The sequence below is a fragment of the Ambystoma mexicanum genome, chromosome 2q (genome assembly GCF_040938575.1).
Source record: "Ambystoma mexicanum isolate Mex_15411 chromosome 2q, UKY_AmexF1_1, whole genome shotgun sequence".
In the NCBI taxonomy this organism is placed as follows: Eukaryota; Metazoa; Chordata; class Amphibia; order Caudata; family Ambystomatidae; genus Ambystoma; species Ambystoma mexicanum.
The window spans coordinates 837,801,443-837,815,899 of record NC_090924.1 but is presented as its reverse complement, the minus strand read 5'-3'; the positions used below and the strand labels follow the sequence as shown (position 1 = coordinate 837,815,899).

At 46.0% G+C, this 14,457-nt stretch overlaps 1 protein-coding gene across 1 annotated transcript in view; it reads right to left on the bottom strand.

Annotated features, from left to right (window-relative positions):
* NRP1 (neuropilin 1) overlaps positions 1-14,457 on the bottom strand; it is a 279,683-nt gene that overhangs the window by 69,708 nt on the left and 195,518 nt on the right. Inside the window, 1 exon segment of the mRNA XM_069648055.1 lies at positions 8,573-8,728. Coding sequence (XP_069504156.1) covers positions 8,573-8,728 — 156 coding nt within the window.

Below are 14,457 nucleotides of genomic sequence, written 5' to 3'. Positions count from 1 at the left end.
ATTGAGTTGCCTGCACTTCTCCCCTACCCTCACCCTCTTCCCTGCACTTGCAAGATCTGAATGAACACAAGGCCTAGTAAGATCGTTGTTTTGCCCTCCATTTGTTTTCCCCTCCTCGTCTTGTCGCATCTACAAACACTTGTATACAGGCGCGTTATAAATGTCATGTCATATATCACCATGCAACAGTGATGCTGTATGAAATGATCGGGGATCAAATGATGATTCAAATGCATGTAATCAATTCAGCACCAATATACATATGTGTATTCCTAAATTCAAACACATACTAGAATCAAGCTAATTACTTTGAAAGTGCAGGTCTACTAGTAGCAGACTATACATAGGCAAGAATAAAAAAACACTCAAGGGAAATATCCTCATAATTAATGTCATTACTAAGGAGATGAGAGACCGACTATGAGCAACACATCAAGACGTAACTTCTATTAACATTAAATGACCATTGCTCTTCAAAACAGCTTGATGATCAAACACACTAAAATAACTAATACCACACAGCCTTGTGGGAAAGCTGGCCCTTCCCGACGGGAACGGTGTCCCCAAAGCACTCCCATGTGCCATAGATAACACAGGGCACAGAGAGATGGGGGGAAAAACACCACTGTGGCTGTCGCAGCCATCCACAGTGTCATGCAGTGCTGGCTCCTGAGCGCCTCCTCACCCCCCACCACAAACAAAATGTTCCTGGCATCTAATGCCGTCATGTTACACCTCTCTATTTACTCTCTGGCTCCGGCATATGTTATGCTATGTTACTGTGCACTGGCACACACACATACTTGGCATCACCTGCTACGTTCCACATGCTGTGCCACGACCACAGAGTCATGAGGGCAGTTGGGTCATGCGGTATGACTATCAGAAACCACTGCCATCCCCGGTTACCCTCACCGCTTGCCTCACAGCTGTTTCCCTCAGACTGCAAGAAGTCCTTGGAGTCCCTGCCACGTGACTCTGCCCACACACAAACTAGATCTCCCTGGTGCGCGGGGCTCCTTCCATTCAATGCGAGCAGGGAGGTGATGGCACGCGCTGGAGTCAGCTCCATAGCCCCCTGGCCAGACCCACACAGGGACAGAGACAGACGTGCCCTATAGGTGGAAATACAAGCTGGCAGCACAATTTCTTTCAGTAAACACTTGTGCACCAGCGCGATACAAATAAAATATCAATATCAAAATCAATACCCACAGTTGCGGAAAACAATGTTGGGAGGATCAGCTGATGATGGAAAGTCACAAGAAAACATCCACAACGGTGTTAAAACATGGCAAATGCCTGAGGCAGAAAACAACATCCCGTAACCCCCCCAAAAAACCACAACAGAGAACTGATGAAGACATGTCTTAGAGTCACGCGCTAGATTCTTGCACTTGCAGTAGGTGCTACTGGAAAGGTGTCTGAATGGCCAGTCGGAGAAGAGGCGTATTCCATTACCCCCGGTATTATCCCTGAAACGTGTTCCCATGAGCAAGTGGCTGGAAACGAGGGCAATGAAAAGACCACAAAAGGCCGGATTTCCTTCAGTGAACTGCCACTGGCCGATGCATTCTTCCCAGGTGGAATCGGAGACCACAACCCTCATGCTCTACCACCACCGGTGTCCAGTATCACAGAGACTTCTCTTCAAGGGTGTCTGCGTGGCCCACTCTGCTTCCGGCAACACAGGAAGGACTAATCTATGTGACTTGTTTCCTATTCAGAAGTCACCCTATGAGCAGCGGTTGAAGTGAGTGGGAGCGGTTGGGAGCGGTGCTCCTCTACTTTTTTCTATTAGGTTTTACTGTTCCTATACTTCTATTTTAAAAAGAAACCGTCCCGGAACGGTTTCATTTTTAAATGAGTGTTGGACGACGTTGAAACTTGCACTTTCAGTGCACTAGGCTGAATGTTGCCTTAAGCAGTAGGTGCGTGTGTTTGGGGGTTTGTATTGTGCCTGGGGGGCGAGGCAAAGGTGTGTGTGGGGAGTGGGGGCAGGCCAGTAGGGAACATAGTTCCACTACTTCTTTTCGTACACTTCGACCACTGCCTTTGAGGTGAAATATGGAACGAGAGAGCTCTCTTCCAAAGCAGATGCGGTCTGATAGTAAGCTCTCCCTGGGTCCTTTAACCGCTTAACTGCTGAGTTTTAATCAAGCCTATGCAAAAAGGACGAGCATACTCGTCATTAGCACTTCAGGGGTTAAGCCACATAGACTTTAGCTGGTAAGATGTCAAAGCGAGTTCCTCAGCAGGGCTGGTTCTGTCCATCATTCTTCCGATGTCGATGCATTGGCTACTACTGATTGGAGTTTTAGCAACACATGTTAACAAGATCCAAAGTACAATTCTCTAAATTCATTGTGAGTGATGTAAAGGTTGCCACTATCATTTAGGAGTTGATACAGCACACTCTAAATGTGTTGGTCCTTGTGAGGCTCTTGGCGTTCTGTCCTTCTTGGTGCCTTGGCGGAACTGTTGGCCATGTGTGTCCCTTCGAGTGCCAACATATCTGTTAGGTTTCTGTGATTCACTGTAACAATATTTGGTTCCAGATTCTCTGAAAGGGTGGTTATTCTTGCGGGCAGACGTTAAAAAGGCAATAGGAGAGCATGCTAATGAAAACATCAAGGGCAGTATTACAGAAACTTTGCACCGAACAAGTGCTTTTAGGAATACGAGTAGGGCAAACATCGCCCTGGGGCAAAATGCATTGAAAGAGTATATTCTGGCTTAGCGTTGAGTCTGGGGATACTGATTGCTTTGGGACTGCTATTCTGTCGTTACTGGTGGACTGTGCACCGCAGTCCGAGGTATGAAAAGCTCACGGTTCACAGCATGATCTGGAACGGATAGCAGAGACGATAAGCTTGCTGGAAGCGAGCCGAAGCTGTGCCACGTGTTGGCACGCAAATGAGCATTGGAAGTGGTTAACTCTCACCAGCAGTTTTGCTTTCAAGCAGTCGGATGCCGAGCCAGCAGGAGGTACTGTAGAGACACGTCCTATCCAAATTCATAACACATGTCCAGTGTTGCAGAGCCTGCCTCAAATTTCCAGAGCAGGATCCAAAGTGGCTTTTCCGCAACTCCTGTGTATACCAGAAAATGTCATTTCAGTACACTGGGCGATTATTGGACACAGCAATTGTCCATATCCACAAACTAGTGGTGGCTGCGCCTAAGCTCAGATCTAGAAACAGAGCACGATCTTAGCAGGTGTTGTGCATAATCAGTCCCACAGGTTGCACAATGAGCAGAGGTGTAATTTACAAATCCCATGTCACTAGAATAGAAATATAACTGTTATGGTATGTTATTGGTGTGCATATCCTACTTCGCTGCCATTGGCATTATCGCTTTCGTGGTGGTTAATGGCGAGAGAGTGAAGGGGAAAGAGAGCTTTTCTAAAGTGTTGGTGAGTGCGGTTTGGCTGCATGCGGGCACTGTGTCCATGTCTGTTGCTGGCTGGTTCCTGGCAAGAGCACTTGAGGAGCCTCTGTTCAGAGGGGATCCTTATGTGCCTTGAGTGTGAGGATGTGTTGGTGAGGGCCGTGGTATCAAGTTGGTAGGTGAGGGGCGTTCCATTGACATGCACGGGTGGCTTGCTTGTTATGCATATTTCGTGCTGGACCATAGAATGTGAGTGTATCAGTGCGGGGAGCAGTCAGGAGAGACCCCGTCTGGTGTGGCATGGCACTAGTTGAAACGCCATGCACTGTGAAACACCACAAGAAGAATCCAGAAGGTGGTGTCGGCTGGGAAACACATTCAAATGGTGTTATCAATCCAGGAGTGGGTGACAGTTGAATGCAGTTGAACTCATGCCATCTCTTATTTATTTTTCACTGTATTTGTGTAAGAAAGTTTGCCACTGAAAGCTCTGCTGAATGCAAATGTATGATTTTTGATGAAAGTTATGGAAATCAAGTTTTATGTTAATTGGCACCCACATCCGCTCTGCCAGCCAATCAGATTCTTTGAGTGATGGCCTAACCCATTGGTAAGGATTCAAAATCCCTGAGAAGCTCATTGTTGTTGCGTAGATTGGCTGGCTCGATCTCTGCCCACCCCTCTTCCCCCGACTGCCTAAAGTGAACCATCCACTCCCAACGTTGCCAAAGGCTCCCACCGTGTTCAGGACCTTTACCTCAGTCTTCAGTGCGTTACCGCCTCGGAAATGCTAAAAGGTGGGGTACCATTCCTCAAGTATTTAATGAAGACAAACCTATAATGGCCACACCGCCACCAACTTTGAGCTGCATATTTCAGATAGGTTGATCCTTTGTTTAGCGTCCAAATGCTGAAACCTCTGGAAAGAGCTGTGGTAGCCTGGATGGAGATCCATAATGTAACGTGTCATTCGCCGAGGTAGTCGCAGAGAGGGCCAATGTGTGCGTGTGTGAGTGTGTGCATCAGTATTGAAGGAAGGCAAACACCCGATGCTGAAAAAAGATGGAGAAGAAGATCAAAAGGGGATACATGGAGAGAAACAAGAGGCGAAGAGGTGGCAGTGAGGAGAGAGAGGAGGTGTAGATGTGTGGGCAAGCGATAGACTAAAAGAGAATGATGGGAGGAGATGGTGAGATTTAGAGAACTGGTGGGGGGGAGGTGAGTAGAATTAAAGAGGAGACAATTGGCAAGGCTAGAGACAGAGAAAAGAAAGGAGACAGTGCGTCTTATGAAAAAGAGCGGAAAAACAAAATAACTGCGGCGGGGAGAGGATCTTGGGAGATTGTATTTGTTTTATTGATGTACTAGAGGCTCACAAGAACACTCTGTGCATATTTCCTTTTTTAGAACTTGAGCTTGGGCCCAAAAGCATTTCTCAGCCACTCCATAAGCTCGTTTTCTGAACTGGAGAAAGAGCTAAATAAATGTCAGCTGAAAGGGCACGAATGAAAAGAGAGAGAACCAAAAACACTATCTATTTTGAGAAGGAAAAAAAGAAGTGTGAATCTGCGTAAAAGGCAGTTCAGATCGTAAAGTTAAAGCCCTACGGGCCATTCGGATGGTGGTAGAATACCTCCATATTCAGCCACAGTGATGCAAGGGTGCATCTCAAACAAGGCATTGGCTTCTGACAAACTGAGCCTAGTTGGTGCAATGGTTCTATGCTATTAAGCCTGAGCGCCACTTGCATGGCTTGGTGTGAGGTGGTTTCCATAGTATCAACGCCTCGCCTGGATTTATGAAGCCTCTTTTCATGTTTATGAATAGGAGCATCACCCCGATGATTGTCGTGAACGATATGCCGAGATCCACCGTAACGGCTACGGTTACCAGAGATATTGCAGGATCCCTGAAACCAAAGGTGGCTGATTAAGACCGACTACTTGAGGAATGCTTATGGGCGAGCAATGGACTTGCTATGTTAATGTTAAAGGATATTTGTACCACGCACTATCACCACCGGAGTGGTCCCCTGGCGCTCTGGCAGATCTGGAAAGGAAAGGGGGTGAGGAGTGAGTTAGTGGGAACCAGCGGGTTAAGTACAAGAGAGCAGTGATGTGCTATTGGCAGCTTCAGTTTAGTCAACAGCGCTCACTGAGGTTAGGTGTGTTTTCCGGTCGGTAGCCGTTGTGTACTGTTGTGTGAAGCTATGTGGGTTTGTTTTGTTGTTGCAGTGTATTGAAGTTTGTGCGGTTTGTTGTGCTTTAGGGTTGTGGTCTCAGCATGGTCATTTCCTGAGGAGAGAATGTATTGATAAGAATATCAAGTTCTGTGCTGCGCCTCAGCCTATAGGCCTCACCACACGAAGGGCAATGGTTGGTGTGTGTAAGAGACTGCAGCTGCTTCTGAGGGAAGTGAAAACCCCTCCCAGGGCCAAATACAGACGCACACAACACAGTTAAGACCGAAAGAAAGAAATGTGCAGATATTGTCGGTCGTGTTTCGTGTGATGTCCGCTGTGATGTCAGAAGTGATACATTTTGGGACATGTTTTGTTGAAAATGTAATGTATTAGTATGTTTAGATATAGCTTTATATCAATATTAATATTTACACAGTAAGGAAAACAACTTCGTAAATTCCACAGTTAAGGTTACTACTAACACTCCAAAACAACAACAAAACCCCCTAAACTCTACACGTCCTGTAGATTAAACATGAAGGTTACCTCAAACATTCCGTATGAATTAAATATCACCACATACCAATTCTCCTAATGTGATCATTTCCTTCACCAGATTAGTCAACTGAGAGTTTTTAATGCTCAAGCAAAGGATGACCCCAGGCTTGACCAATGCACAGCCATTTCCTTGCATTGAGTGCGGCAGCTGCTCGCGCTCGTCTTGTGACGTCAGCAAGATTCCCTTTGCTGCCCATTTAACCTATCCTTCCCACGTTTGGAGTAATTCCATTCATAATCCCGCCTTTCTGCTCAGGTGCAGTAATGACGCTCAGAACAAGACCGATTTTGTACGCAAGAGATTAAGAGAATGCGCCGCCGCCTCCTCATCTACCCCATTCCGCCGCTCCGCGACGCTCCACTTGGAGCTGTCAGGCATTGCTTGGAGCAGCCACACGGATGGAGCACATTCCTAGAGATCAGTGTCAAGAGCTTAACATTTTTGGGTGACATCTGTCTAAACCTTGGCATGAAAGGAACATTCTGGAAACCCTAAGCCAGAAGTTGCCTTTAAAACTAGGAAATGAAAGGCAATTGGCGCACAGCACCGAGGTGGGCTTCTCGGCTGCAGGCGGAAGGCAGCCTCTGCACTGAAGGATGTAATCAGGGTCCCCAGAAATGAAAATGTTCCGCTGTATTTCTCTATTTTTGTGTGTTTGACATAGTTCATATGTACCAAGGTGAGCCTTGCAAGTTAATGAAACAGCAATATTTATATAGTAGGGTACCTCCAGTTTCTAGAAATGGACATTACCTCATTAAGAAGCATAATCTTAAAGAATCGACCCCCAGAAACAGGCGCAGAGAAATGAGACTCCTACTTCATTTAGAATCTGTGAGGGGAAGCCAGATGCTGTAAAACCCCTGGCACCCTCACAATCATCTCACCCAGTTTCAAGCATTGCACAGAATGCATGCTTAGTTAGCCTCACAAAGACATCCCCACAGACGCCGAGCAAAGAGGAATGGACAAGGACAAGAATGTATTTGATTAGGCATATTATCCTAATTAACATTACAAAAAAACAAGAGCATATAACCTGCACTTACAGATAAAACTCTCTATTACCGAGCAGAACTATTAACTAGCAGCATCAGTAAAAGGATCTAAAGTTAGGGATTACAAATTGAAAACAGTAGTTTACTGATGCAATTTTCATATATTACTAGCCAGAACAATGACAATATCAATTTAATTCACTAATCGGACATGTCAGCGCTGTTTTCATAGCAATACAATTAAATGACTCTCATTGGACTGCTAATGGGATAATTGAGAGTGCTAAGTCATTGAGAAAGATAGGGAGTGGAGGGTGATGCCAAATCAAATTGGCTGACATTTGGGACATTAAGGCACGCAAAGACCCTAATAAGTCTGCATCCTTATCCTTGCTTTCTCAGAAATATTACTACCACACTTCTGACTGAGGACTTTTTTATCAATTCACGGTTTTAAACTGAAATCTATCTTCGGGAAGGAATTTCTTTTGCTACATCCAACCCTCTCTCCCTAAATACCTCCCTGAATTGAGCCCTTCGGTCTTCTAGCTCCAACTCTCTGCAGATCAGACGCTTCTCTAAGCAGAGAGTGGGGGGGTAGATCTCTCTCCTCCAGAGGAGACTCCCTCTGGAATGTTCACCCTGCCCTTCTCAGGCTTGAGCCGAATCTCTTTAATTTCCGGCAGCTCCTCAAGACCCTCATTGTCTCTTCTTCGTTCCCTCTCCTTCTCTCCTGCTAACAACCCCATGAGCTGCACTGACTAGCTGCCTGGTTCCATCTGAGTTAGTGTTACAGGGCGCGAGGCCCCCCTTCACTCAGTTCATCCCCTACTCGCACTTAGCAAGTGGACCCTCACCCCTGGACCCCATGCAATCCCTGGCACTTGCCCTCCAGTCCACCCCTTAGCACTCTCCTGGCCGCTTTTACCCTCTTCTCCCCTCCTCTGCCCCCCTTCACTTGCACTCTCTCCCCTTTACCCTGCACTTCCCTTCCCACCCTAGCACTTCGCATTTCGCCCTACCAGCACCTTGCGCTCCCTCGCACTTCCTGTTACTGCACTTGCACGATCCGAATGTCACAAGGCATAGTAGGACCGTTCCTGTTATCCTTCTCCCTTGTACCCCCTTTTTTGTCTTGTGGAGCCTTAAAATACCATTTGCTCTATAGGCGCCTTACAAATATCCAATTAATCAATAAATAAATAAATAAATACCATTTTGATTCATTTGTGGGCTTTGTTTTCTAGAATTATTCTTGCACTGAACATGTCTACGCCTTGCACTGCGCTTATCCCGTTTAGAAATGGAACCTTTTATAGCCAAGAAACTCATATCCTTTCAACAAAGAACGTACACATTAATAAAGCAGCATCTCCTCATGGCAACATTAAATGAAAGAAGTAACAGCAACCATTTCTTTTTGAAACTCCGAAAACTCACAATATGCTTGCTCCCGTCTTTTAACGTTATCCAGTCTTCGCCGTTGGAGCTGATATCCACTTTGTATGACTTGACATAGTATTTTTTCTTGGTTTCCTTTGAGATGGCACCCTGGGTGCCAACACCGGAGACAAAGCGAAGAAGTCCCAGGTCTACCTGCAATGAACAAAGTAGAGAGAAATAATGAGGCAGGTCTCGAAGAGAGAACAATAAACACTGTGGGCCAAAGGCTTGAGAGAGAGATCAGAGCAATCTTCTTAATGCTTTATGCAACAACACAAAATACAGAACATTGCTGTATGACACACAAGAAAAGCAGAGATCAAATGTGCCAAGGAAGGAGGAAACACATGCAGCTCTAAAATTAAATGGAGTGTTTATGTTGCGCTAAATGCCAGCGAACAGCCTCTAAACGCAGGACTGAGTTTCAAACCTGTGATGCTCTGCATTGTCTTGCTTCCAAGACAAATACGTTGCCCCTGAGCTATCCTCGTGGGCCTATCGCCTTCTTGAATGCTTTGGATGTAAAAAGGATGCAATAGCAGCAATTTAAATCATGTATGTGCAATTGTATGCATCTGGCCATGCTGTGCCATTGGGTATCAGGTAATAATGTCCCCATACATAATGTCCCCAGACATAATGTCGTCGGGAAAAGCCATTGGCGACATTATATATGGGTACGGGTTGCGCGGATGTCCCCTGCTCCCCTTGTAAAAAAGAAATCTGGGGGTTGCGAGGGTGTCCCCCGCATGTTCAATGTAATAATGTCTCTGCAAAAAACAGTGACTTTTTTGTCAGGAGACATTTTTGCGGGGACATTATTACATTTAACCGTGCCATGGTTGGTCCTTTTCCCATGTTTATCCACTACCTGGAAATGGGCAATTAATAGGACATTTTCAAAAGTGATGCCATTTTTAGCTGCCTGATGCTGGCCTACAACTGTGATTCATAACCGGTGGGTAGCACAAGGGGTCAGTGACTTCTACAGCCGTCCTTACACAAGGATGGAGCACTTATCAAAGGCCACTGGGGTGCATCCGTGTACACACTCAGAGCAAGGGTCTGCAACCTGTGTCTCTCTGGATGTTTTGGACTATTAATCCCAGGATGACCTCCCGTTGACAATGCAGGTGATGGGAGTTGTAGTCCAAAGCATCTGGAGCGCCACAGGTTGCAGGCTCTTGGCTTAGAAAGACCACCTCAACCACTTCTTGCGAATGTTTCTCGTGGTGCATCAGACATACCCTTTGTGAAATACATTTTCTAAATCCCAAAATGTGTATGATGCTTCCAGGGGTGACGTTTGCAAGTAGGTCCCACTTCTGCATGATGCACAGCATGTCAAAGCACTAATCAATCAGTAAGGATTCACAGGAAGATGATTAGTAATGCCTTTGTAATGTAATAAGACATAATGTGACCAATACAAATGCGATTTTATTGATTCAGTTTGTAAGTAACGTATGATGACAGCATGTGTTACTCAGTCACCAGTCATGTATTAAATGTATTGTGTTTTTTCTGTTATCGTCAAGGAGATGCAGCCAAAGTAATCTTGTTTTCCCATTTCTATTGCTTAATCCCTGCAGATGTCAAGATCTATAGTCTTTCTTCTTACCTATTAATTAATTAATACTGTTCGGTTCTATGCAGCCCTTTTTTGTTGTGGTGGATACAAATTGAGGACACCAAGATCGTTGTGTTGATTTCTATGAATTTTGTGCCGCTGGGCGTCAAGGAACAGCATTGACTGCTCTCTGCCCATTATAGAGAGAGGTACAGGAGCCAATCTTTAGGGACAGTATATCAGTGTTCTGTACGGCAGGGATCCATCATAGGAAGAGTTGTAGATGGCATGGAGATCCTGGTTGTGGGCAGAAAAGGTCTGGGTGGTGTTGTTTTGTCACAGTGGGAAGGAGTCCTTCACCTTTGACAATGTTTCTTGGGCGAGGCCGGGCTGCTTGTTTCTTCAAAATGTGATGGCTGAACCTGAGTTCTCTCTACAGGAGCGGGGCCGAGGGAACGGCTTCTTTGCTGGAGTGAAAACACAACTATGCAAGTTCTGCTGGTGGCGCAGAGATCCTCCTAAATCTCTTAGACAGCCCCGTGGACCTATGCTTCATAGTGATCGCCCCAGTGGACAGGCAAAACAGGACATCCACATTAAAAGTGGCTATGTGTACAAATTGAACACGTAATTAAAACAGCTGCTCTAACTGGAAAGCGAAAAGAAATTAGTCATCACCGATTTCTGGTCTCACTTCCTTTTGTTCTCTTCTTGGACCGAAACCCATCCAAATGAGATCTCCCAGCAAGCAGTGTCTGTTTTAGGAGACTAGAGGCTAAAAAGCTGTTATTCCATTGGCATCTATCCAGCTTTCTAAGCAGTGGTGCTCTTGGATGTCTTAGCCGGGGAGGAATGGAACATTTCTCTCCCTACCTAAACCTGCAGTAACAGAAATGAGCTACGATGGTAAGAAACAGTGTCCCGACAGCCAAGACTAGCCCACAGCAGGTCCTGTGTCCGTGGAGCCATTTAGTATTACACAGCAGCGTGTTCTTTTGTATAGGGACTGCGAGCACAGTTTTGCCATGTCATAGGACTGTATTTACTCGTGTTATGGTTAGTCACCCACACGCCATCACTTGAACACAGAAGAATAAAAAGCAAGATAGATTGGAAACTGTGACTTGCAGGTTGCACACAGATCTGTGCATTAAGCACCTAACTCTCTGAGCTACCTCATCTCCATACATACAGATGGGACTACAGTGCCTTCTCGCTCTCACTAACTGTGCTTGTGCACTCAGAGCAAGGTCTGGAGTTCAATAGACAGTAACGTAGACTAATGCAAATACACCCGGCCACTGCTGCATTTCCAATAATAAAAAACGAACTGGGTGGTCTAAAAATTGCGATCTCTCATGCAGGTCTGTGATGGGGCGCCAGAAAGTTCCTGGATCCACTGTGCAAGTACACTACGAGACCAGTATACACAGTGGCCGTGGTCTCGGGAGAATAGCTCAAGCGCAGTGCTTGCGTTGAGCAACACAGGTTCCATCCCCGGGTCCATACTCAGAAACCTCTGGGTATTAAGCGCGTTATACATAACCATTCACAATCACACGAGCCTTTTAGTGCTTTGGGAATGTTAATGTAGGCCAGTAATCTCGGGGCTTAGCATGAACAAGTTTGGATAACACTGACGTAGGACACTGCAGTCCCAGCTTTGTGCCACTCATAAACAGGTCTGGTTAAAGCGTCATAATTGGGTGACCAGTCCAAACGCGTTCCTAATAGTTTAGAAAAGTGAAAGAACAGGAAGTTCTTGTCCCTGGACACCAGTAGAATGGAACTGGCGTCACTGTTATCCATTTTCAAATAATATTTTTTTTGGCATGACTGTTGCTCTGAGTAAATGAAAATCTTTTGAGTCCGCGGCCCTTTTTTCGAAAATGCTTCAAAATGGAAGAAATGTAAATAGGATCCATGCCCCGCTAAAGTTCCATAATAGCAGGATATTGACTTTTCATTGCAGGGTTTGGCTGCACACACTCCATGTGCTGCTTTTGATTTTGCAAGCCTGGCTCAGGCGCAGGGAACGGACCGCTACGCGGCCTGCTGTTCCGCTAGCAGACGTCATGCGATCCAACATTATGCACCCTGTTTGCAATAAGAAGAAACAGCCGCCAAGTGCGACCTCCTGTTGTGAAATCAGTTACGCAGAGAGCACAGAAAATTGAAATTCAGCGCGCCTGGGAGTGAACCGCTGCAAAGTGGTCCATTTGCAACAACAGAAAATTGCTAGAGAAGGCGGAATCCGCAGCTCCCCTGAAGAGGCGCAGCGAGTGGTTTCCTGCTCCTGGAGTGCGCCAGACATTGGTTGGGAGCAAGGAAGCTTTACGCATCAGGGCATGAGAGCGGTCTAAAATTGTTCGAAAGGCTCTCGAAACTTTAAGGGCCTCGCTAACGCCAGTGATTGTAGTGGGTTTCATGGGTCATGTCCAATACTTCGTTCGTTTCCAAACTTGAAGTGCTCTTCGGGTGCCCCCGGTTCCCCGTCTGCAAGTCAAAGCAAGCGTTGTGTCAGGATTTTCAAGTGAACGACTGCGCCTCTTCAGGTTTCAAGCAGCTCCTCACTTTGGCGGTGATTATGCGCCGAGCCATGTGCAGGCTGATTTGAAATCATTGGAGTGGATATTTTTTTCTCCCCTAAGTACTTAATTTGGGATGCGAGTCAGGCTTCTGCCTCTGCACTCGCAGACCTGGGCATTGATTGTAAAACCACATTCTAAACACAACAACTTCCAGCTCAAAGCATCGGGCAAAAAGTGGTAGCTGTCAAGCCTCCATTCCACGCATAGCTGAGCAAATCAATAGGTATATCCGCTAATAGGCTGCACCATGGAAAGTGTTGACAGACGAGAAACATTGCCTGCCGCGGAGGATTGTCAGTGAGAACCACCTTTGGTGGAGCAAGATGGGATTTTTTCCCAGCTTGGTGATTTGCTTGCGTTCACCTAAGGCTAAATGACAGTGGTTGCAGAAGTGCATCACTGTTGATAGGGGCTGACAATCTTTTCTGATGGATCTGGGTCATTTATGCTTTGGTAGCCTGTGCTCAACCGCCTCCCTTTACCTACAACCCAATCACAACCTATTATACCACTTCAAGTTGGACATGACATGCGCGCTTGAACAAAGCGCAAAGTGCAGATGCCTAATCTGTCAAAAGTATGAGGCTGTTAAAATGTTATGATGAGTGCCGTTCTTTGATTACTTAATGGCACTGCTTCTTCAGGAGTACCCCCGATGTTCACCTTGTTGATAAGGGGTAAACCACTCAAATTTCAAATGACTTTAAAATGTCTGCTCAAAAACATATCTCAAGGTGAGCACCACCCCTTTTAAAGCTAAGTGAAGTAAGGTATACAATATATTGGGTGACTTCCACTGAGCCAACCTTTGCACTATGTGAAAATCAGAAACAATCCACGCAAGGGAAACCTCTCCTTGTAACTGTGAGCACCCTACTGGTAGAATGATTGTATATATTACTTATATATCGATTCTCTTTGTCATTACAGGCATTCTTATGTAGTAAAACAGTTTGTTTGCCATAGTGTTAATCTTCATGCAGAGATAACCTACAATTGATTCAGTCTGTATCCATAAAATTAATGTAATCGAGCCCCATCTTGTTTATTACAGAAAGTTGATGCATAGGACAGTGCCTTTTGGACCACTGGCTGTCCATCAGGGCAGCATGCCCGCTGTGTGTCAGAGCTGTACCTATCCACTGAGACCAAATCATGCCTCTAGTATACTGCCAAACCTGCCTAAGCCCCTGTGCTCACTGAGTTTCTGTCTGTTGAGTCGTTTCCGCGCTTTGTTTGCTCGCCTCCTTGAAATGCAAAGGACAGGCTAAAAGACTGCGCCAGACTTCCTGTCTTGTAAACATGGCTATACACATCTACTATCAAGCCAGCAGGCCGGCCAATCTTCACCTTCCTTGTCTAAAATCTTTACACTCCCACACGTGCTTCGAAAAATTAATCAAAATTACTCACTGGCACAACTTCCTCCCCTCCTCCTTGTCATGTCAGTTTCATTGTGACAGAAACAGGCCTCATTACGAGCTTGTCGGTCCGGATACTGTTATATCTGGACCGGCAAACTCTGAGTTGTGCTCGTGGGTGCCTTTCATTCCGCCAGGTATGACCTGGCGGAATGAAAGGCACCCGTGAGCACAGCAAGCCTGTAGCACCGGCACAGTAATGAACCGTGCCGGTGCTACAGGCATCCCCTTTCCCGGCTCAATGGGAATGGGGATCACCCGATTCCAGCACCCGCGAAAGGGAAATTACCGGGTGCGGTG